Source organism: Podarcis cretensis (assembly GCF_951804945.1).
Source record: "Podarcis cretensis genome assembly, chromosome: 3".
Classification (NCBI taxonomy): domain Eukaryota; kingdom Metazoa; phylum Chordata; class Lepidosauria; order Squamata; family Lacertidae; genus Podarcis; species Podarcis cretensis.
Genome location: NC_137172.1, coordinates 110,971,137 through 110,995,600, shown reverse-complemented (window position 1 = coordinate 110,995,600; position 24,464 = coordinate 110,971,137). Strand labels below are relative to the sequence as shown.

The following is a 24,464-nucleotide window of genomic DNA, read 5'->3' as shown; positions in this document are numbered from 1 at the left end:
GCGCCGGGCTTCCGGGGCCGAGGGGCCGGAAGCCGGAAGCATCTTCCGGAAGCGGAAGCCAGAGGAGGGTGGGGAGGCTGCTGCTCGTTGTTGTGTTTTTTTTGTTGCGAAGCTGGGACCCGGGAGGCTCGGGGTGGGGGGAGGGGAGCAATGCCTCGGTACTGCGCTGCTACCTGTTGCCGGAACCGAGCGGGGCAGAGCGCCCGGGACCAGCGGAAGCTCAGCTTCTACCCGTGAGTACCAAGGGGAGGCTGAAGGGACGGGCTGCGCGATCACCGACCCGCCAGCTGAGCTGGGAAGTGGGTGGTGTCAGGAAGCGGAGGGGAAGGAGAGTGGCTTGTGGCAAAATACGAGGCGGTTTTTCCTTTTCAGCTGGTGCTGAAACGACACCAAAGAAAATCCCCTGTGTTGCAGAACAGAACGCTCTGAACAACATCAAGCAACACGTCGGCTAATAATACACTGACAGTATTTTTATAACACTATACTGTTTCAAAATTCATAAACGGAAGACATATAATATGTGCATGGAGTCACAAACTAACAAGAATCAAATAAATGTTCCGTGAACAGAGTGGTAAGTCACTGTCAAAGATCACTGAAATGGAGGCAGAATGCCTTTCCAAGTCAATATCCTACAAACTTGAGATGATGGGTGCTCCAAAAGTCACAATAAGATCACAGCAGCAGACACTATAGTTCTTCCACAATAATGAACAAATTAATAGTCCCCAAAGGTACATCAAGGGCCATGGATCAGCTGTCACTAAAAACTGACTTTAGAGCAATCCATATCCATTACAACCCATTGCAGCCCAACAGGAAGCCCCTTTTGGAATTTGTCCAGAAACATGTAGATGTTAATGTGTTTTAATCTACCTTTAATTGTCTTTTATGGATAATTGTAATGGATTGTGTGGGGTGTTGTTGGTCCTTTTGTAAACTGGTCTGAGGTTTATTGCAATCCTACGACATGCAGTGCTTTTTTCTGGGAGGACACAGGGGTACGCATACCCCTAAACATTTTGGGAATTTTTATCCTTTTACTGTATTTATGTTTTCCTGATTTGGACTATAAAATGGTGGTTTTTCTTGAGTCAAAGTGAGAGTACCCCTAAACGTTTGTTTAGGAAAAAAAGCACTGACGATATGTAAATATGAACTGGGAAGTAAAGGAATGGAGAAAGTGGGAGTCCACTGAAACGTTTGTGTTGAAAGGGTAGCAGTCATTTGGCAGATTCATGTAAGCGCGCATATCTGGTAGACCGGTAACATGCAAGTGTCAATCTGTCTTTGCTTGACTACTCGGCACTTTAATACATGACCTTTCACACCCCCGTTACTGTGCAATGCTGCATTGTATCAATTTACTTAAATTACAATTGTTTCTAAGTGCTATAATAAATTGGCCAAAATAAATAAATACTCGGCACTTTACACACATCCATTCAAAAAGGGTAGGTTTTCAAAAAGTAATGTATTTCATCCTCTTCTCTCCAGCTTGCCTGATAGTCAATTTTAAGATTGGCTGGGTCCAGTAAGAATGGTGTCTCTAAGGGGGCTACATGCAGCTTGGTTAACAAGGTACAAACTAGCAGAGAAACACCATAGTGTAGTTGGGACCTAATTGAGGAAACAGAGGCAGGACCTGCTAGCCAAGGTCTAGGTCTGGAGGACTATACCTGTTGCTGTGTGAAAAGGCCATGTAAGCCCATTTCAAAATATAATCAATGCTTTTTACAAGCAGCATACTGTGTGATACTAATGTGAATGCACACAGTGTCCATATGAATGCCTAGCATTTGTTTGACATCCTGCTCTTCAGAAGTTCCCTATGCAAACAAGCTATATCTGTTGTGAAGTTTATCAAAATAGCAGCAGCACAAATAGATAAAATTTGAATCTACGATATTGACCTAAAAAGCATGGGAAGCTGAAGTTTTTCAGCTGTCTCTAATCATTACCTGCCTCTTGTCTGAAGGGATCCATGGAGGGATCTCCAAGGCAGATCTTAATGAAGCAGCAGTTTCATTGGGAAAAGCAGTCCCTGGCATACCCAAATCCTAAGTCATTTAGGATTTATGTGTTGGTGCTAGCATTTTGAATTGTGATGTTATGCCACTGGTTGAATTGTGATGTTATGTCACTGGCTGATGTATTATTAAAATTACATAATTTATCCAGAGCTCTCGTTCTTGTGAAGTATCTCCAGTAACGATATGTTTTGTAAGAAACTTAAATGGATACTTTTGCACATAAAGTCTAAAAGGTTGCAGGTAAGAATTTTACTTGAAGCGTAACATACTGTTCTTGTAAAAATCTTTTAAAGCAGATTTCCTCTTCATGATAAAGAAAGATTAGAGAAATGGTTACGGAATATGAAACGCGACACTTGGACTCCCAGCAAGCACCAGGTTCTCTGCAGTGACCATTTTACGCCAGATTCTCTTGATGTACGATGGGGCATTCGATATTTGAAAACGACAGCAGTGCCGACTATTTTTTCATCATCTCTTAATCAGGTAAAACAGAGAATTTCAGATTAGAAACAAACTGTGTAATACAGAGTAAGGATGTGCACAACTCGCACCCTCTTGATCCACCCTCGGGCTCTGTTCTGAGACTGCTGGATGATGCCAACTCAGGGTCCACCTGCCCCTGAATTGATTAGGGGGCAGGACTACCATTTAATATTTGTTTAAAACCCCAAGTAAACATATGCCTGCAAAGAACTAGGTGGGAGGAAGGAGATACTGTGTCTTCTTCCCTCCAAAACAAGAGTGAACATCATGGGACTTGGTTTTTTTTGCTAAACGTAATAATAAACTAATTATACTGCTACATATCAAAATGGGCTTCTGTGAAAGGTTTGTACTGTTATGCCCAAACATTCTGGGTTTAAAAGGTAAAGGTCGACTCTAGGATTGCGTGCTCATCTCACTCTATGGGCCGAGACAGCTTCCAGGTCATGTAGCCAGCATGACTAAGCTGCTTCTGGCAAACCAGAGCAGCGCACGGAAATGCCATTTACCTTCCTGCCAGAGCGGTACCTATTTATCTACTTGCCCTTTGGTGTGCTTTCGAACTGCTAGGTGGGCAGGAGCTGGGACCAAACAACGGGAGCTCACCCCGTCGCGGGGATTCGAACCGTCAACCTTCTGGTCGGCAAGCCCTAGGCTCAGTGGTTTAGACCACAGCGCCACCTGTGTCCCTCTATTCTGGGTTTACAGTGAGGGGGGCGGGGAAGTATTTGATCCCCTGCTAAATTTGCCCGTTTGCCCTCTGACGAAGAAATGACGAGTCCATAATTTTAATGGTAGGTTTATTGTAGCTGTGAGAGACTGAATAACAACAGGAAAAACCCCAGAAACCCAGAAGACAAAAGTCAGAGATCGATGTGCATTATAATGAGTGAAATAAGTATTTGATCCCCTATCAACCAGCCAGCTGTCAGGCTACCTGGTATCTTCACTTTATGTAACGAACTGAGATTAAAAGCACCTGCTGTAAGGGAGAGGTCCTACCTGTAATCCCAGTTTGTTACAGTACCTGTACAAAAGACACCTGTCAACAGAAGCAATCAATCTAGCAGATTCCAAAGTAGCCACCATGACCAAGACCAAATAACTGTCCAAGGATGTCAGAGACAAGATTGTAGAGCTGCACAAGGCTGGTGTGCAAGCGTCAAATTTATTTTGAATGGTGGGACTATGGAATAATATTTCAGGTTGTAGTCCTGTGCTCACTTACTGTGGAGTAAGCCCTCAATGACCACAGTTGGACTTGCATCTGAGATAACATGCATAGGATTATGCTGTAATACAATATAGGAGAGGGAACCACCATGCAATGTGTTGTAACAACTTTAATAAAATCAATTATTTTCTCTTCTTTAGGAAAAAGGATTTTCCCAGAAAAGAAAACAAGAAAAAATAGATGTCAAACAAAGGGATATGAGTGTAGCAACTGCATCTCTTAAACTTGCTTCACCAAAGAAAAATATCATTGAAGAAAGCCTATATAGAAAAGCACTTTGTACAACTTTAAGCAAGTCTCCAGAAAAGAAAGAACTGCTTAAGAACACAGTAAAAGTTGAAGATGATGTTTCCTGTCTAATTAAGTCTGTTACACAGAATACGGAGCAAACCAGCCCAGTCTTACTGCCAGCTGATGTGCAGAATTCAACAGCCCACAATTACAGCTCCCCAGAAAATTGTAGTTTTAATAACTCTATAGATAATATTTTCAGTAGCACAACCACAATTTTGCAAACTTCAGTTCATGATCTTCATTCATGTCTTGAGCGCATTTCAGAATCCAAAGTCACAGTTCCACAGATACATCTTGAACACTTGGGTTCATCTCCAGAATTAAACAATATTACTGTACCAATTAATGACCTTCCATCTGATCAACTGGACTTTCCCATTGCAAGCTGTTCGGTGGAATTGCAAGAAACTGATGAAAACACTGTATTGCTCCACACTGTTTCACAAGCTTTAGAACAGCTGAATGGTAATAAAGATTCTGTTATCACCATTATAGTTCCTTCTGAGGGTTCAAGAACTCCCTTGCTGTTAGAGGGTTCATTTCTACCAGCAGAACAGGAATTAATAAACATAGGAACTGAAACATCTGCATGTATTGCCAGTTACAGTGGAATTGATGTTCTGCAGACTGAGCATTCATATTGCAGGCAAGACTCTGACAGGGAACAACTCTGGCAGAAAATTACAAAGCTGCACTCCAAAATAGCACTTTTAGAAATCCAGGAGAGAAAAACCTTAAACAGGCTCAAATCCTTAGAAGCGCTTATTGCCAAACTGAAGCAGGAAAATCTGCTCTCTGAAGAAAAACTCAAGATTGTAGAAAACTGTTTCACAACATTTGAAGTTACTATGATACAATAAAGGTTTTGCACTGATTGTTACAACTGATTACTGCTTTGTACTTAGAAGATGATTGAGTCCTTCATTCATTTTTAAGGGTACTATTTAATGGCATTTATCAAATGCTCAAGTTTCTTAAAGGTGCAACAGCCGGGTTATTCATAAAGGAGAACCCTTGTATTTTATTTCATGATTGCACTGAAGTAAGTTATTTTATATGGCTTAATTGAAGAGTTAGGCTTAGCAGTGAAGCTTGAGATTCGCAGGCTTATTTGAATGTATGTTCAGTGAGTTTTTTATGCTTAGGCCCAAGTAAGTGTACAAGGGGCAGCCTTAACTTTCTAAAAAGCAAAAATGTCCCTCGAGCCCCTTTAATTTAAAAGTTGCAGCTTCTTTGGTCTACTCGGTAGTAAATGTATTCCATGGGAGATGCACATAGAATTGCAGCCTACATCAAGATTCAATAGATCTTGGTTTCCACTTACTTTGTTCAGGAGAGAGGGACAGATTGAGTTGCTCTATGGAAATAAAAGGGATTTTATTGAAATAAGATGGGTTAGGCTCAAGACCATAGTGTTTTTCTTTGAAATATGAGTGGAATACCTCCATTTGCCCCAGTACTGGAAAAAAATTAGCTCCAGTGGTTTAACTGAATTGTTGATTAAACCACTGTAATTTCTAATATCTTCCTAACACGGTGTTCCAATTACTTCCTCTTTCTTTTCAGTTGGATAAATTGACCATGCCAGGTGGTAATTAATTAGTTTCCTACCAGATCTTGGAAAGGGAGATACTCTGTAGAGATACTTTGCCACTGAATTACAGTTGACTCTACAGTTTGTTTCCTATTCAACACCGAGTTGCATAAGCAGCCTGAAGTCTGAGAGAGTGGCTTTTATGAGCCCCTCCCCATCCCCCAATAAGCTGTAGGCTACCCCATCTCTTTGATAGGGATATGGTCCCTCTCAAGATGCATCACTATTATCCATGATCATAAGTTTTTTGTTGTACAATTGGCTTTAACACACAATGCTCCCAGACCTTTGTGAGATGAGCTGCAGTTGGAGAAGTAGGAATACGGAAGCAGGAAGGGATAAAAAGTGAAGAAAGAGCAAGCTGGAAAGGAAAGGTGATAAGCGAGGCAGGAAGTGCAAGGAAGGGGGAACCCAAATTCAAAGGGAGAGCTAATGGAGTTTCCAGCCACAATAGGGAGCTGGTTCCATTACTTTCAGAAAAGAGTCAGATGGATTATTGGGCCTGATCAGGATCCACATGCAGCTCTGCACTGATGGAGAATATCCAGCTAAGATGCTTTTTATACGCTCCTGTCCCCATCAATCTAGCTACAGGCGATTCTATACAACTGGATTTTGACTGAACACCTAAATATTGATACGATATGAATTCTAATTCCACAAATCAGCATTTTTCACAAGTTGCCGCCAGGTGGATGAAGCCTGTGCCAAAATTTGTGTAAATGAATAAGGAACAGTAAGTGGTGTGAGCTTTGGATTACACAAAACCAGGCACGCTTCCAGTTTTTATTTTATTGCGTTCATGAAATGCTTCACATAAAATATTCCAAAGCAATTTCACAGCAAAAACAAACAATTTAAAGATGCAGTAGGAAGTTTTGCAATGCACATTATTAACGTGATATCCTGAGACCGACACTTGGGAGTAAGGAAAATGAGCCAATTGCTGGCTTAAAATTATAGTTTGGACAGTTGAAATGTTTGGCACATCTAATGATCATTTATTGTTAGGTAAAAGAGCACAGTGGATGTGAAGGTTAGTGCCACTCTAGATGGTATGAACGTAAGTACTGATTATCCAGCTCTTAGTAGGACTACATAATGGTTTGACAGATAAATAAGGTAATCATCTCAAGTCTTAATCGAGCAAGCTTGTGTTTGCCTTAGCCTGATGAACTTTTGATCCACAGGTGAGGCCTTGAGAATATAATTATCTCTACACCTGAATAATTGCCTTTGAAAGTAATACCTTCTCTAATCAGCGATATTATTTTAAGAACAAAGAAGCTTATGTGTAATGTGGCTGTTCTGAAATAATCCAACAAGGAAGCTGCTTCTTTTTTAGTGCATATGAAAGTTATATTTTATTTAACCCCTGATTCTGACATTAAAACACATCTAAATAAATTATATTTTGTTACTAGCTGTTTTTCCTTTGTTGTTGCGTAGAAAGCTTTTTTTGCCTATTATCGTTCTAATGAGATACTCCTTTCCTCTCCTAAATCTGATCCCATTTTTTACTGATGCTAAAAGAAAAAAAATTCAGGGTTAAAAATGATTTATACAAGTCCCACATATTAGTTAATTGAGTATGTATTATTTGTAGACCATATAGCACCATTTCCAATGTGGGAGTCTTCTATAGCTATAGCTTTCTAGATTTTTTAATATGGTTTATATATTGCTTGTTTTCTTTGACTATTTATTTGACATCAGCCCATATTATGACTAGGACAATATATTGCTATATATTCAGAAGGTTTTTCCCTTCATTTGATTTCAGTTTCTGAAATAGATGGATCTTTTTACATGATATACACGCAAATTCCCTTCCCCATGTCTGTTTCAAACATGAAAGAAATGCTTATGGAATTAAGAGAAATTCCACAATCACTAAAATAGATGCCTGCAAATTATAATCATACTAAAATGCTACTTAATTTTTTTTTAATTGGTTTTTAAACAAATACAATAACCACTAAACTCTTATTATTATTATTATTATTATTATTATTATTATTATTATTATCCAGCAGTATGGCTAATGGTGTTTGTTTTATCCATTGTCTCTAGACATACACTTATGCATTCAACATTCAAACATATTACTTAACGTAACCACTGTGCTATAAGAAGGTCTTTATTTTGGTCATTAACATGGTTAAAGAAAGGAGTCCACGTTTCTTGGAAGGTATGCCTTTAACTGACCTCCTGTGTCTGGTGAGACATTCAGACATTGCTGTATCCCAGAGACAGTGGTGCCTTGGTATTCAAACAGCTTAGTTCCCGAACACTCGGATATTCAACGCTGCAAACCTGGAAGTAGGGGTTCTGGTTTTTGAACTTTGCCTCGGAAACCGAACGTGCTCCTGAGTTTCCGTTTTCACTATTGCGTAGTTAATTTGAGTCCCCCGCAAAATAATTGAGGCGTTCTTCCTTCCATTTTTACTATTGCACAGCTCATTTGAATGTTCCCCCCATTGTAATTAAGGCTTTTCCCCTCCCATTTTTACCCTTGCACAGCTCATTTAAGCCCCCCCCCCCTTAATTAAAGCCTTTCAGGGGTATTTCAGTCTGGCTCTTCCATTGCCAAGCTATTTCAGTAAGAAGCCTGCTAGCTCTCTGTAGTGCAGGGTGGAGCCTAAGTCTACGTCCAAAGACAGAAGGGCTAAGGCAGGATTTGAAGAAAGGGGTTGGCCTGTAATTGCGGATATAATGAAGAATACTCTATTTCAAAAGTTGTTAACGTAAAGGAAATCCACTAAACATTAATAACGGGCATTAAAAAAGTGGCAATATCCTTTCACTAATAAAAAAGTGACTATCCGTTCACTAATAATCAAATACAGTTTAGGTCCAAGCCATTTGTGCAGGTCCATATTCCTTCATACAAACCTGCTTGGGTTTTAGGATCTCTGGGGGAAACCCTTCTCTCGCTTCCACCAGCTTCTTGGTGTCTGCTCCCAGACTCTGGAAGTTGCTCCCTGGAGAAGCTGGACTGGCGTGCTTCTTGTTTTCCTTCCACTGGTAGGTGAAAACCTCCTTGCTCCAGCAGGCTTTTGTGAACTGGTTGGTTTTAATGAAAGTGCTAGTGCTGTGCTGGTTAATTTTGGGTGCGTTTGTCAGCACCTGCAACTGTTCAGGCATATGAAAGTGAGTCAGAAAGCACTTGGCCAGAGCATAGTCTATATGCTGCTGGAAAGACTGTATCTACAACTGTTCATAACTGAAACTACATTATACTGTCAGTAAAGCAACTAACTCTTCCTAGAACTGTTCGGTGTTTCCCTGTTCTTTTGGCACACTGCTGGCACGAGAACGGGTGCTCTGACATGCCCCAACACTTTTTCCTGTTGATTACATTGCTGTTGTGCCACCGGAGCCTACCTTGGGATGACTTGACATATTTTGTGCCATAGAGTGGGGATGTGGATATTTCACCCCTCCCATTGCAAGAATCTGCTGACAATGTTTTCAGAAAGGAGGGGGCGGAATCTGCTCATCGCTTCTTCTGTTCCAGCCTGACTCTGTGAGAGTCTGAGTGTTATCTGTGTAGAGATAAGATGACTGCTTAAGCAACTGTAACACTCATGCAGTCCAGGAGCCTCCGATAGTCTTTAGTTTCTAGTTTATTTTAGTTTTGCAGTAGTTGTAAAAGAATAAAGAAGTTATGCTTCAGAGCTGTTGTTCGTGTAGTTCATACTCTGCTGTGTTGTGCTGACTTTGGCACCGAGTTTGGTGCTCACAGCTCGAAGTTGTGAGTCCATTGCACTTAGACCTGCTTCCCTGCAGTGGAAGGTCTCTGGAAGTGCTTTCCCAGCTCGCCTGGCCCAGTCGGGGCTGAAGAGGTTGAGCCCAGTCATTGGCACCGGCTCAAAGGCGAAGCTGACAGGGGAAAGATACCAGTTTCCTCTGTACGATAACATACAAAAAGAATATGGCAATAGGAAGGCTTGGTGCCATTCTGTGGGCACTAGGCTTGCCAATCAGGCATCTAGGAACAGAGCATGGTAACATAAAAATAGATGACAGTGGGTTGGTCACAGAAAACATTAAAGGTGAGACTGGACACTAGGCATCGATGGGGGGAAGGGCTGTAAAACCAACCTTGTGTTGTACCTTGAAACAAATCATCACCAAACTTCTACAGGACATTTGTACAACAGGAACTGCATTTGGAGGATCCTCGTAGGGGTATCTGAGACTTGCTCCTCTTCAGCTGCACAATTTTATTCGGGAAAAGAGACAAACTGTTACATATCCCAAATAAGGGACTTTTTACCTTCTGCACCTGTGACTTCAAGTGCTTCTTGTGAGTGCAGATTAATATGTGACAGCTACTCTTCATAAAACCTTAAGGTTATGCAAGGCACTTGGGAGCCTGTATCTATCAAGCAACTGCACTGCACTCCTCCTGTAAACATCTGTGAATAGCAAGGATATTCCACTAATTCACACAACACTGTGCTGTTTTTGTAGTCTTTGAAGAAGCTCTTAGAAGGTTGGCCTTAGCTACACTAGGAGACTGAGCCGTATGTTGATGGTCTTTGCTCCTGTCTCAGCATTAATTTTTCTTGCACTAGATCAGCATTATTAAGGGCATTTGCAGATGATCTAATACTAATGTAACTGAATGTAATATGGTAAAATAAAAATAAAAAATTGCAAAAAAAGAAAGAGCCTGGGCAATCTCGAACGTAGCAGGTTCCCACACACTGAACAACGTGGCATGCTTCAGTACGGGTTTGGTCACCTTATTGGCTGCAAGGAAGAACTTGAACCGGGTGGTGCATGAGTCCTATTTCTCTGGCACTATGGGGTCAATTTCCTCAATGTGGCCCTGGGTGGCCATAAGGTCTGCTCTGTGTGACCTGCCTTGTAGGGTTGGCGGGGTCATGGAAGCAACTGCTGGAGCAGCAGTGGCATTCCCTCCACCACCAACATGATGCCTTTCTCTTACCATCAGGCCCCAGGAGAGAGGTCCGAATGCAGGCATGTGAAGGGGAAGAGCCTCGGATGCCATTGGCCCACCACAGCTGCTGTAATGTGTCTAGGTGTGCTTTTTGTAAGGCCTCACCCACCCACCCACAAATTGTTGGTGCTTCTCGGTGGGAGACGGCTTTCTCCCGGCACCAGTCCAGAACACATAGCACAGCATTCACTCCTCCAGACATTCAAGCAAGCAGCAGAGCTTAGCAGAAGCTGAGACTGAGGATACGTAGCATCTGGGTCTAGTGATTTATTTACAGGATCGAAAGAACAGAGCCATTATGGCGTGTCTCTTCTCCTCCGAGAGAGAACAACAGAACAGAACAAAGAACAATAAAGATGGCCCCAAGGTAAAAGACTTCTGGGAAAGGGTTTATAATGAATTGAAAAAAGTGTTGAAAAACACATTTATTTTTTATTATAGTGGGGGGGGGGGTGAAATCCCCAAAAAGGATGTTACTTTTTTTCTGTATGCCACAACAGCTGCAAGAATATTGTTAGCGAAGAATTGTAAGAAACAAGATTTACCAACTATCGAAGAATGGCAGATGAAGATGATGGACTATATGGAACTCGCTGAACTGACCGGGAGACTCCGAGACCAGAGAGAAGAGACGGTGGAAGAAGACTGGAAGAAGTTTAAGGAATATTTGAAAAAATATGTTAATATTTAAAACTTGGAATAGCTTTGGAAGTGGATATAGGCTGTAGGGTTAGAAGTAGAAGATAGGGTATTTTAAAATAGTATTATTTGCAAGTGATAAAATGTGAAGTTATTTTAAGTGTGATTTAAAAAAAAGGTTAGAAATTATGAGATATGTAAACTGCTAAAGATGAAGTAAAATGAAAATCAGATAGGTGGGACTTGGGGAAGCCCACTTAACAATGTTTAGAAAAATAATGATATGGCAAGAATTTGTTCGAATTGTTTGTCTTTGCTGTTTGTGTTTTTTATTTGTGTTATACAGTGGTACCTCTGGTTACATACTTAATTCGTTCCGGAGGTCCGTTCTTAACCTGAAACTGTTCTTAACCTGAAGTACCACTTTAGCTAATGGGGCCTCCCGCTGCTGCTGTGCCACCGCCGCACGATTTCTGTTCTCATCCTGAAGCAAAGTTCTTAACCCGAGGTAATATTTCTGGGTTAGCGGAGTCTGTAACCTGAAGTGTCTGTAACCTGAAGCGTATTTAACCCGAGGTACCACTGTAAAATGAATAAAAAAAAATGAAAAAAAAGAACGAAGACGGAAGTGGCGCACAGTTCCTTCGGTTCCCATGCTTCCAAAGAATGGAATGTCAACACAGAGAGCATGTGATCTAGTAGTCACACACACACTGCAGCACGGGAGAGAATGGAAATCCTGACACATAGATGCTCCCTTTCCCCTCTTTTCCTCATTCTCTGGTAAGATATCTAACAATAGGGGAGGACTGCGATAGTGGGTGCATGTTGCCCAGGGTGGGTGGTGAGGGGTGGGCAACTGGGCTAGCGACGTTATTTCTTTTTCTCAAATGTGACACAGCCACCTAAGGCTCCCCCTTCCTCTCAGCTTCTCCTTGTGATGCTACAGAGGCAGCCCTTGCCTTCCCCTCTGGCCACGAGGCTGCATCCCTCTTGGGGATGCTGGGGACGTTGAGAAGCTACTTTGAGTAGCACAGCCCCTGTGTGTGTCTCTCCTCAGAAGTAAGTCACCTTGGATTCAAGTGGGGCTTGCTCGAATGTAAGCGTGTGTGCAGGGGATTGCAGCCCAAATGGGAAAACAAACAAACAACTGGGCACTTTGCAAAGAAAGGAGGCGCTTAGGGTAGTACAGTCCCTGCCATGCTTCTCCTCTCGGATTCAGTGGGACATCTTGAATCTCTTTCTGGAGCCCGGTGAAGACCCTTCCCCCCCGCCCCAATTTCTGAGATACAATTTTAATCTAGCTGACTATTTTGGTGGCCTTTTAGGGGCCTTATTCTCTTTTGTAAAGTGCCTCAAATATAAATTAAAGGGTATAAAGGTAAAGGTAAAGGGACCGCTAACCATTAGGTCCAGTCGTGGCCGACTCTGGGGTTGTGACGCTCATCTCGCTTTATTGGCCAAGGGAGCCGGCGTACAGCCTTCGGGTCAAGTGGTCACCATGACTAAGCTGCTTTTGGCAAACCAGAGCAGCACACAGAAACGCTGTTTACCTTTCCGCCGGAGCAGTACCTATTTATCTACTTGCACTTTGATGTGCTTTCGAACTGCTAGGTTGGCAGGAGCAGGGACTGAGCAACGGGAGCTCACCCTGTCATGGGGATTCGAACCGCCGACCTTCTGATCGGCAAGTCCTAGGCTCTGTGGTTTAACCCACTACTTAAAATGAGCAAATAAGAATTCAAAATCCTTGAAAAACGTCCTAGTTACTTATGTAATATGCTTTCGTATGCATTTTTGGCAGTGCTTCATTTTTGTCTTATCTTTATTTCATGCAAGGCGTATTGTATACTTGCATAAAATGGCAGGATATAAACAAGGTGTTATTTTTGACAGAAGTGACTTGACAGCTACTTTCCTTTCACACTGATAGCATATCTAATTCTGCATCAATTTACCTTAATTAAACCAATTACTGTAATATGCACAAAGTAATTCACTGAACAAACAGTTCAACAGATATCATTACTGCAAAGCCTTCACATAAGCAAATACACATAACTGATAACCTTCTTAATTGCTAAAGGCAGGATGTGTCCCTCTTTGAGCACGTAATCCCCTCTGAACGAATAGGAAAATACTTTATTCGTCCATGTCAAAATGGGATGATGCTTGTTGTTGTTGTTGTTGTTTAGTCGTTTAGTCGTGTCCGACTCTTCGTGACCCCATGGACCAGAGAACGCCAGGCACTCCTGTCCTCCACTGCCCCCCACAGCTTGGTCAGACTCATGCTGGTAACCTCGAAAACACTATCCAGCCATCTCGTCCTCTGTCGCCCCCTTCTCCTTGTGCCCTCCATCTTTCCCAACATCAGGGTCTTCTCCAGGGAGTCTTCTCTTCTCATGAGGTGGCCAAAGTACTGGAGCCTCAGCTTCACAATCTGTCCTTCCAGTGAGGGGATGATGCTAACAGACCACAAAGGAGTTAATTTCATGCTCCACCTGTCGGGACTGGTCCAAAAGGGACATGTGACACCTCTTATCAACACGTTGCAGCCTGACATTGACCAAGAGGAACCACGCGCTCCCCAACTGCTGAGAATTGTGTGATGACTGCACTCTCCGTTTGTGTTCACAATAGGTATGTCTGGGGCAGCACCATAGGACCCATTACGGTAGTCATTTGCACTACTTTATTCTACACAACAGCCAGAAGAGAAGATTGCTGGAAGCCCAAAGTGAGGAAATACAGGTGGAGCAAGTTTCAATTTCTCCAGATCCTGCAGTCAATTGCTCTCCTCATTTGCACATTGAGAGGGTAGACACAAATATACAATCTTCAGGGGCTGATGAGAACCCTCAAGCCATCACTGACTTGCTCTCTACCTAGGAAAACTTTGAGCTTTGGAATCTTGTCCCCAGTGAGTTTTAAAGCTCTGGTTCCACAGCCCATCTTGGAGCCATCCATGGAAGAATCATCATCACTGTAGGCAAAGATTTGGGAGAGGCTCACCCTCAAAAGGAGGGGAAGGAGAAGTCCTCTGTGCTACATCATCATAGCTCCTTTTGAGGATCAGGGAAATGAATCAACTCTACATAGATATTTTTTCATTCTGCATTAAATAGACAAAAAAAAAAGGTCTCCCTAATGAGCTCTGTAATTTCCTTTTTATTTTTAAAGCATATTCTCAACTTCATTGCAATTTCACGATGGAAGAATTCCTTAAAATATATAAAAGAGTCTTTTCATACATCTCTCATTTTGCCCTTGACTTAGATGAAGGACTTGTCTATCTCACTGCTAGATTAAAAAGTATGCACGCATTGAACTTGGAAGTTAATTTCATGTTGCGATGGCATGTGTAGGATGGTGAATAGATTATTCACCAGCAGTGAGGCTCCACCATGGTGGAGACTTGTTCATTGATCTCGTATCTAATAGTAGTCAGCCAGATGTCTCTAAGCCACAGATGAAGGCAATGGTTTTCCATTTCTTTACTCCCCAACAATAGCGGTTCACAGGTATTTTGCCCCTGAACATGGCTGATTCCATTTTGCTGTTGCGGCTACCTTGATCCTCCATGAATCAGTCCAATCTTCTTTTAAAAGCATCCCAGTGAGAGGCTATATCTTGTGCCAGCAAATTCCATATTGCCTGAATAAATTATTTCACCTGAGATCTACTACTAAATTTCGTTGGGTGACCTGAAGTTCTCAGGGGAGGAAGAGGAGAGCTCTATGTCCATTCACAATTTGATAGATGCCTATCATACTGTCTTATGAAAGAGGACCAAATATCTTAGGCTTTCTTTGTAGGAAATGTGCTCCAAACCCTTGATCATTTTGGATTCTTGGGTTTTCTTTTTCTGCTGTATTCCCAGTATTGTTGTAACCTTCCCAAACCAGAATTGCTATCTGCCTAGTTCAGTGGTTCTATTTCAATTTAAAAGGTGAGAAACAAATATTTCAAAATATTTCATATTTATTTTTGTGGGTATCCAACAGTCCAAAGCAGTTCCCTTCTTTAGTACAGTGGTGCCTCGCAAGACGAAAAGAATCCGTTCCGCGAGTCTCTTCGTCTTGCGGTTTTTTCGTCTTGCGAAGCAAGCCCATTAGCGGTTTAGCGGATTAGCGCTATTAGCGGCTTAGGGGCTTAGTGGATCAGCTGATAAGTGGCTTAGCGGCTTAGCGGATCAGATGTTAAGCGGCTTAGCGGCTTAGCGGATCAGCTGATAAGCGGCTTAGCGGCTTAGGAAAAGGGGGGGGAGGGAAAAAACCCACAGGAACTCGCAAGACATTTTCGTCTTGCGAAGCAAGCCCATAGGAAATTCGTTTTGCGAAGCACCTCCAAAACGGAAAACCCTTTCGTCTAGCAGGTTTTCCGTCTTGCGAGGCATTCGTCTTGCGGGGCACCACTGTATGTGAACTATTTAGGGTGTTGTCACATAAATAAGAGCTAGATTAACAAGGACAGGCGCCTGGCTAAGTTTTAACAAGCTAGCAAGTAGGGGTTTTCAGTGAGCAGGAAGTCAGCCTTTAAAGGAAAAAGCTAAAGTCTAGAAGTTGCAGACCTGGTTCAGAGCCCTAAAAGATTTATTATTATAAACTAAACTGGCCAATAGGGAGTTCACATCTAATTTGCTGAGCAAAAAAATAGAGGGCAAGGCAATAACTGTGAATGCTCTTTGACTGCTTTCAGGTGCGGCAATTCCTACCCCCTCAGCTGTTTTGTCGTTGAGCTGGGAAGACAGTTAATGGCTTTTAATGAGATGGAAGCAAAGTGCTGACAATAAAATAAAGTCTTGAGACTTGAAGGTTTTTCTAAAAGAGCGAAAACACATGGCCAAATAGCTATGAAACTGGCAACAAGCCCACCACAGCCCTTGAACTAGCATGGAAAAAATGAGACAATGTTCACAATAAAAAGAACCCCCACCTATTTTTCACCACAAGCAGGTATGCCCATATACTAAAATATGTTGTCTATCTTGTTATACTAACATTTATAGACTTTTGAGCCATCTGAGCTGCTGTTGTCTGTTACTGCGAGAGACTCTTCTCAGCCTTATTACTTACACTTTTTAAAAAATGGAGATGCCATTGATGGAATCTAGGTCCATGTGTGTAAAGCATATGCCCGCTTTTAAGTTTTTATCCATGATATTGGTAAAGTCACCTTGACATAGTCCTGTGGACTTTGTGGCTTGGCTTCAGTATCACTGATTTATTGTTATCACTCATAGAAAGACAAATGGCATTTCTCTCAGTTGCTTGGCTTCAGGTAACATTCGTCCTCTGTGACTAATTTACTAGGGGGTGTTATTGAACTGTTGGTCTGTAAACCGCCCTGAAACCTCCAGGCATAGGGTGGTAAAATAAATAAATAAAATAAAATAAAATAAAATAAAATAAAATAAAATAAAATAAAATAAAATAAAATAAAATAAAATAAATACTGCTCTGAGTAGCATGACATAACTCCATTGTGAATTTGTTTAACTAGAATTATCTTGAGTATTCCGAAGTCACTAAAAGCGGAGAAGTTACAAGTTAGAACTCCTTGCAAAGTTTCATACGCGTTCATTGGCTTTCTTAAGTTTGTTTCTTGCTCTGCTAAACCGCCTGATCAGTTCCGGTTAAGATAGCGTCAGGCCAGGCAGTTAACTTCAGAGCTCCACAGATTTTAATCGAGTTTTAATTGAGTTTAACTTGTTTTAAACCAAGTATTTTATTAACTACCAATTGTTCTTTCAACTGGAAGCTGGAGAGCAGAATGTTGAGCTGTGAGATAAGCAATAATTAACAAACTTGGAGCTTATCTGTTCTGTCAGCACCCTGTTTATCAAGTGAAAGCAAGGAAGGCTGCTGAATTCAACACTCTAACGACTGAGATTTTAACTTAGCCTCCTGAACCTAAAATGCCACCCAGAGGCAAGAAAAGAATCCGGAAGAGTCCCAGTAATATACTGGAGCTCATAAATCCAGTAAAACAGATGAGGATGGACTCCTATCTCCCCACCCTAAGGACAACGCCACACTTTCTGCTTATGATATTCTCACTTCCCTGTAGCTTTTTAAATTGTTAGTAAAAAGTAAAGCCCCGAAAATGACATGCTTTATCTCTCACACATTCAATGCAAGCAATTCTCCACTGCACACCTATCTCTTAAGCAATCTTAGTAAGGAAACTGCCCTACTTATAAAGATCCTTTGACTCTGCCTACAAGCTCGCTCACCTATCAAACACCACTTTCAATTTCTCTCTCTCTCTCTCTTTCAAATTATTTTTATTGATTTTCCAAATTATTACAAATCAAACCAATTGCTTTATTACAATTTCTTAAAATCAGGTTTCCCGCTCCTGTTGCAAACATATGTCAATCATTTCCTCCTGTAGCCGCATCATTTCTTTCTTTTTTTAAAATAACTTTTTATTCAAAATTAAAACAAAACATATTATCCAAAAACATATCATCCTTATTTCCCCCCCATTTTTCCTCCCTCCCCTCCCTCCTCCCACAGAACCCACCCAGCCCCAGCCCCGACTTCCCTCAGTTCCAGTCTTTGATTTTTCTAAAAATGCTGTTTTCTGCATGTTACACAGTTGTATAAATCCTCAAACTATTTAGCTGATTATTATCAATAAAAAGTTTGTGAATGTTTATTCAAAACCAGCCAAGGAGTCCGGTTCGCTTTGTTGTGTCTTCAAATACTTTGTAAAGGGTTCCCATTCATCTTTAAAGTCACAGTTATCCGTAGCTTATATGTCAGTTTTGCCAGTTCTGCATAGTCCATCAATTTTTCTTGCCATGATTCTTTAGTTGGGTTTCTTCAGTCTTCCATCCTTGTGCCACCAGAACTCTCGCGGCTGTTGTCGCATACATGAAGATGTTTTTCAGCTTTTTTGGCAGATCTTTCCCTTGCATCATTTCTTATTTAATGTACAGTTGCCATCCTTTACTTGTCATTAGTCCATTCTTATAGCTGACCGCTCACATCACTTTCACTATTGACCCTGTAATGAAAAGGAGGTGTGCAACCATGTGACCAGGTTCCATTGTTTATCTACTTGGAAGAAAGCCCTGCCATGTGAAACAGGACCTGCAGCTTTGGAAAACTTACACTCCGGCAGAAAACCACTACAAAGGCTACTGAGGTTGCAATCCTAATCACACTTACTAGGAAGAAACGGCAGCCAGGGGAGTGCCAACTTGAATAAAATATGGTGGGGGCCCAGGTAAGTCCCACCCCACATAATCAATCACATGACACACTGCAAGCACAATCTTTCCTAGTAGTCATAGGTAAAGGTAAAGGGACCCCTGGCCATTAGGTCCAGTTGTGGCCGACTCTGGGGTTGCGGCGCTCATCTCGCTTTATTGGCCGAGGGAGCCAGCGTACAGCTTCGGATCATGTGGCCAGCATGACTAAGCCGCTTCTGGCGAACCAGAGCAGAGCACGGAAATGCTGTTTACCTTCCCGCCGGAGTGGTACCTATTTATCTACTTGCACTTTGACGTGCTTTCGAATTGCTAGGCTGGCAGGAGCAGGGACCGAGCAATGGGAGCTCACCCCATTGTGGGGATTCGAATCGCCGACCTTCTGATCGGCAAGTCCTAGGCTCTGTGGTTTAACCCACAGTGCCACCCACGTCATAAAAACAAACTATTTGTTATGCTTGGAGCTTTAATCCTAGAATAATAGGCAGGTAGGATTTTAGAAGGCAGTAATCTGATTGGCCATTGGCGCTGTCCAATCCGGCTCCAGAAGGGAAGTTTGAACCAGCCTATCAGGTGTGACCTGGGATGTGAACAAAGGATATCTAGCCTGGGGTCTAGGAGGGGCCACGCCAGAAAAGCACTGGAAGACACCCTCAATCACAGACTGTTTTTATTACTGACATAAACTCCATGAAACTGATGGTTTGCTCAGAGTATATGTCACTATAATTGATTGGGGGGCTCCCCCCCCTAATTCCTATAAATTGATAATGGTAGGATTTTGATTAACTAGAATATGATAAGAGAGCAATATATACAGTGGTACCTTGGGTTAAGTACGTAATTCGTTCTGGAGGTCCGTTCTTAACCTGAAACTGTTCTTAACCTGAAGCACCACTTTAGCTAATGGGGCCTCCTGGCACAAACCGAGAAGCCAGTGGCCCCACCGAACCCAAACTTAGAGCAATAAACTTAAGGTCCCGCGCAGTGCAGAAAGCACAGCATCTTCACCAGTCGTAATGTGGCATCCAGAAAACTCTGATCATGACGGCAATCGTAGCACCAACCATAACGTTACACAGTGCTTTTTTTTCCCCTAAAAGAAAGGTTTAGGGGTACTCTCATTTTCCTACTCATATTGAAATAGTGCCCCTCAATGAGGCCAAACTTAGATTCCCAAAATGTTTAGGGGTATGCATACCCCTTCGCCCCCCCCCCGAAAAAAGCACTGTTACATCAGGTGCTTCCCAGTTCCACAACACCCATTATGACATTGCAGATTTTGAATCCAAATTCATGTTGTTATGTACTGAAGTTCTCACCCTGGGCCAGCAGGGGGATACTGTAGATAGTTATGCAAATAAGGGATCGAAAGTGACGTTCAGTGATTGGATAGTTTTAGAAAGTTGTTACAATTATGTGTACTGGAGCTCTATATAAGCAGGCTGACTGAACCCTTCAGCTCAGTTCTGTTCTGGCCTCTGAATAAACAAGAGATGTTTGAAGAATTGCTGTGTCGTCTGATATGTTCACCCACAACTTAACACATGTGATGATAGCTGCTCTTTGGATATGGCAAGGGCTATGGCAAGGGTGGGGAGATATTTTTAGATTCAACTCCCAGCAGCTCTGGCCACCATTGACAGGGATGGTGGACATTGAAGCCTAGCATCTGAAGAGCCACAGGTACACACACACCCATCCCTGGTCTAAATCTACGAGCACTCTGCTGATGCTGGCATGCCTAGGGCTGATGAAAAATGAACTACTTTAAGGCCAAATTATATGATCATTTACATTAACTTTAGTAGGGGGGAAATGGGTGAGGGAAAGGATCGTGCACAACAGAACAATAGAATGTGATAAAATTTAAAATAGATCTAGTTGGAGCTCAGCAGAACTGACTACATTTGAACAAACATGTTTCGAATCTGCCACTTTTCTAAAAAATACAAATTGTTCCTCAAAACATTGAATTCAACAAGCCAGGACCTGGCTAGTTTTATCAAATTAAAATCCCGAGAGTACATGCAAAGCATTAATGATGTGAAGAGAAAATTAACTGTAAGAAATCTGTAAGAAAATCATTTCAGTTTGACTTGCAAAGATTAATTTAAAAATTAGTTTACTGATTACTTAATCAGTAAACTAATTTTTAAACTCCAAGTTAATCTCTTTCAATTTATTTGACAATTTACACTGAAAATGCAGAATATCGTGAGTATTATGTTTTAGTTTGGCTGATTTGAGGCGCTTCCTGGTGATATAACTTTACCTGTGAATAAAATGAAAATATCCAGAGCTTTCTGTTGCATTAACTGGTTGGCTGGCACCTGTCTGTCTTGGAAGACAATGGAAGAGTGCTCCTTTGGATGTGAAGTCAAACTGTTGGAAGGCTACAACACCTGCTGTGGCTTGTAGAGACCAATATGGGAGAGACATGTTTTGTTGCAGCTGGAGCAGTTGAAGACACCAGCTTCTCCTGCCTTTAATAGCATCTCCCCACATCTGCTTCTCCTGTCTTTAATAGCATCTCCCCGCATCCCACCTCACCCTTGCAAGCCTTTCACTGCATATCATTTTAACTCCATTTTTTTTCCTTTTTAGATCGCTACTGAAATACCACAGAAACACCCAAGATAGCTGTCTAGAACCCAGCTTACAGAACTTAAATTTTACTGTTCGTCTGCCAGTAAACACTCCCCTCAAACTGTGCATGTGTCAGGGAGAGGGAGAGAAAAGAGACATTGACGCATGAGGGAGAGATATTTTTCCCCACGGTTTGCTACGTGTAGTAACAGGTGCAATGGAACATCGCATGCTTTGGAATTTACCAACCTAAATTTGCCAGCTGACTGCAGGCCTCTAGCTGAAAGCACATTCCCAACTTACCTCAAAGGTCCAGTTCAGATGTCATGTTCCCAGCCTGGAAACTGTGGAACTGTTGTGTTGTTGTGCTTAACTACTTGTGAGTGTGCATTAGGGTCCCCCCCCCCCAGGACCCTAATGTTGGTACCCATTCCTAGGCTAAAATTAATAAGAGGTTTTGAAATATACTCAGAGTCCTGTAGTGATTTCATGCTCTTTATTGCAGCTTGTAAAACAGTGATTTAATTGCCCCCCCCAAACCTCAGGCTTTTATATACATTATTTACACAATGAGTCCCGTCTGATTGGCTGATTCTGCTTCCCTCCTGGAGCCTGATTGGTCTTTTCCTGCAGGCCAATCAGTTGTTGCATTCTACGATCCTACCAGCCTAATAGGCTGATTAACTCCCTCCTGGAGCCTGATTGGTCTTCTCCTGCAAGCCAATCAGTTGTTGCATTCTAGGATCCTACTTGCCTATTGTTCTAGGATCCAAGCTTAGTATATAACAGGTTTCTAAGCAGCCACACTACGGGTTGATTATATTTCCAGCCTTCAAATTTTGGAGGTACTAAATCACACAAAGAGAGCTGTGCATTAATAACCCCTAAATTTTAATTAACATGGTGTCTCATTCATGTACAAAATTGAAAGCCCAGCTTTTTCTGGAGAGGCTCTCCTATTTAATTAGGAGCTTTTGCTGCACTAATTGTTACATTTGTTTATTCCTTTCAAATCATACTAATGATGGCCAGATGGTCCGTTCTTCCCTCCCTTTAGATTACTTACGAAGGGCAGAATTCTGTTCTGCTCACACAGAAGGGGGGGGGGGGCAATCTTTTCCTGCCGACATTGACCCTTTAGAAACTGGCTGTGTTGCCAAATTACTCAGATTTCAGGCGTGACAAACACCAGCACAGTTTTTCAACATGTAGTTCCTACAGAAGTCAGCGGGAACACTCTGCTTATAGCTGCATGTAGAATTGCAACAAAATACTCAAATTACACTGTGGAATTGTCTTGTTTGAAAATACAGGTTGTGTTTGCGTGAGTGTTTGGAGGGGAGGTTATATTTTTTTACATAAAAAGGCCAAATGGGCAAGCGTTGGTGGTTATACCCAGTGTGACTGGTAGGGCAAAAAGCAGTGAGCCCAAGAGTAGGTGGACCCAGAGCAAATTGCTGGTGGAACCAACAAATTCTAGTTTTGTTCCCAACCTAGTGCCTGCTGTGCCCTAGAAGGGGCAGCATTAGGACTGAGGAAGAGGAAGATGGCAGGCGGTACAGAGTGTGCCGGTCAGTTATCACACAGTCCAAAATTGTTGAAAGAAAAAGTGCTGGTTTTGATAGGCTCCTTCCTCTGATCCAGCAAAGCAACTTGTACATTCTTAAAATCTTATTCTATCTTTAAAAATAAAATAAAAAATCAGCTGGGACAGAAAGCCCCGAATAAGGCAATTGTGATCTGTAAAATGACATTTGAAAATTAACATGCGGCTATTGTATTGTAAGCTGTGATAAAACTTCTATTATTAACACCCTGCCCTTTCTTATTGCCAGCTTAATTTCATTCACGGTTTAACACTTTGCTCCTCAATTGTGCCTTGGGGGGTTGTAATATAATAGAACAATCATTTTCCTTTCTAATTTTCTATTAAAATACCAAAATGCTTTGCCTCTGAAGTTCAATACTCTGTTCTAGTTCTCACTTAGCCGCTTAGGTGGAAAACTTGTATCTGGGCAAGACCACTTCAAACTGCAGAGGGGTGCTCACATGCTCCTCATCACATACCAAAAAAAATTCATTGGAACTCTGGCAGGAATTTCACATTTTTGGGGGCCCTGAGGATCATTCAGTTGTGAGCCCACACATCTCAGCCACAAGTTGGCTATCTCAGTAAGAATTAGGTTGCTCTTTAGCAGATGTTTCTCTTTGGATAAAGAATACCAAACCCAGACTGACAACCTGGACATGTATTTGTTCAGGTTTGTAGAACAAGATGTTCATTTGTGCTTTGAACTGCCCCACAAAGAACTAAGAATCATGTAATTGTAGATTTAGAAGGGACCCTGAAATATACTCGGAGTCGAGAGTGGATTTCATGCTCTTTATTCAGCTCATAGTGGTGAGGAGGAATGGAAGTTCCCCCACAATATCTGCTTTATATACATTATTTACACAATGGGCTGCACGTGATTGGCTAATTCCGGGATTCTCCTGTAGGCCAATCAGGTTGTGGATTCACTTCTACCTGGAGCTGGATTGGGTGGCTCCTGCGGACCAATCATACTGCTGCATTGTTCTAGGACCAATCAGACTGCTGCATTCTGAATCCTATTGTTCTAGAACCAATCAGACCGCTTCATTTTGGATCCTATTCAACTCAGTACATATCAGACCCCAAGGATCATCTTAGTCCAACCCCCTGCAATGAGGAATCTCAGCTAAAGCATCCATGACAGATGACTATCCAACTTCTGCTTAAAAACCTCCAAGGAAGGAGAGTTCACCACCTTCCAATGGACTTCATTCTACAGTTGAACAGCCCTTATGGCCAGAAAGTTTTCCTGGTGTTAAGTCAGAATCTCCTTTCTTGTAACTTGAAGCCATTGGTTTGAGTCCTACATATTATCCTGCTACTTCCTAGTTCCTGACTGGTCTGTTCTTTTTGAATAGGCTATACCCTTCGATTTCTACATTCCAGTCATGCGTCTCATCCCACCAGGTTTCAGTAATGCCTATGAGATCATATTTGCCACTCAGTATTAAGAGCTCAAATTTGTCTTGTTTCCTATACACTGTGTATTAGTACAACTGAAACTATGAGCCATTCTCTCCAGCAGCTTCCTTCTTGTAGTCTCCTGCCCTTTAGCAGGTTTCTGTAGCACCACTTCAGTTTCCTGTGCATCAACAAAGCTATTATCCCCAGTACCAGATGTTCCCCTGTTGTCCGTAACATTGTCTACCTCCTCCCCAGGATTTAGTTTAAAGTTATCCTGATCAGGTTCGTGAGACTCATAGCAAACATATTCTTGCCAACCACTATGAGGTTTCCAATTAAACTTTTCATTGCACTAGCCATAGGCCATGGCATCTTCCAGAAGGAGAACAAAAAGAAAAAAGGG

General features: G+C 41.9%; 1 protein-coding gene across 4 annotated transcripts; it reads left to right on the top strand.

Moving 5' to 3' along the window:
• The first annotated feature begins 54 nt into the window (after nt 1-54).
• THAP5 (THAP domain containing 5) lies at nt 55-4,937 on the top strand. 4 transcript variants are annotated; one of them, XM_079970896.1, is made up of 4 exons: nt 106-233; nt 373-446; nt 2,333-2,522; nt 3,897-4,937. In XM_079970896.1, the coding sequence occupies exons 3-4, from the start codon at nt 2,379-2,381 to the stop codon at nt 4,908-4,910; spliced, it is 1,158 nt and encodes a 385-aa protein (XP_079827022.1). In that variant the 5' UTR covers nt 106-233; nt 373-446; nt 2,333-2,378; the 3' UTR covers nt 4,911-4,937. The 4 variants fall into 4 exon arrangements, with proteins under 4 accessions (XP_079827019.1, XP_079827020.1, XP_079827022.1 ...); XM_079970893.1 differs by lacking the exon at nt 373-446 and having other exon boundaries at nt 55-233; nt 2,330-2,522; XM_079970894.1 differs by lacking the exon at nt 373-446 and having other exon boundaries at nt 56-233.
• Nucleotides 4,938-24,464: the final 19,527 nt, after the last annotated feature.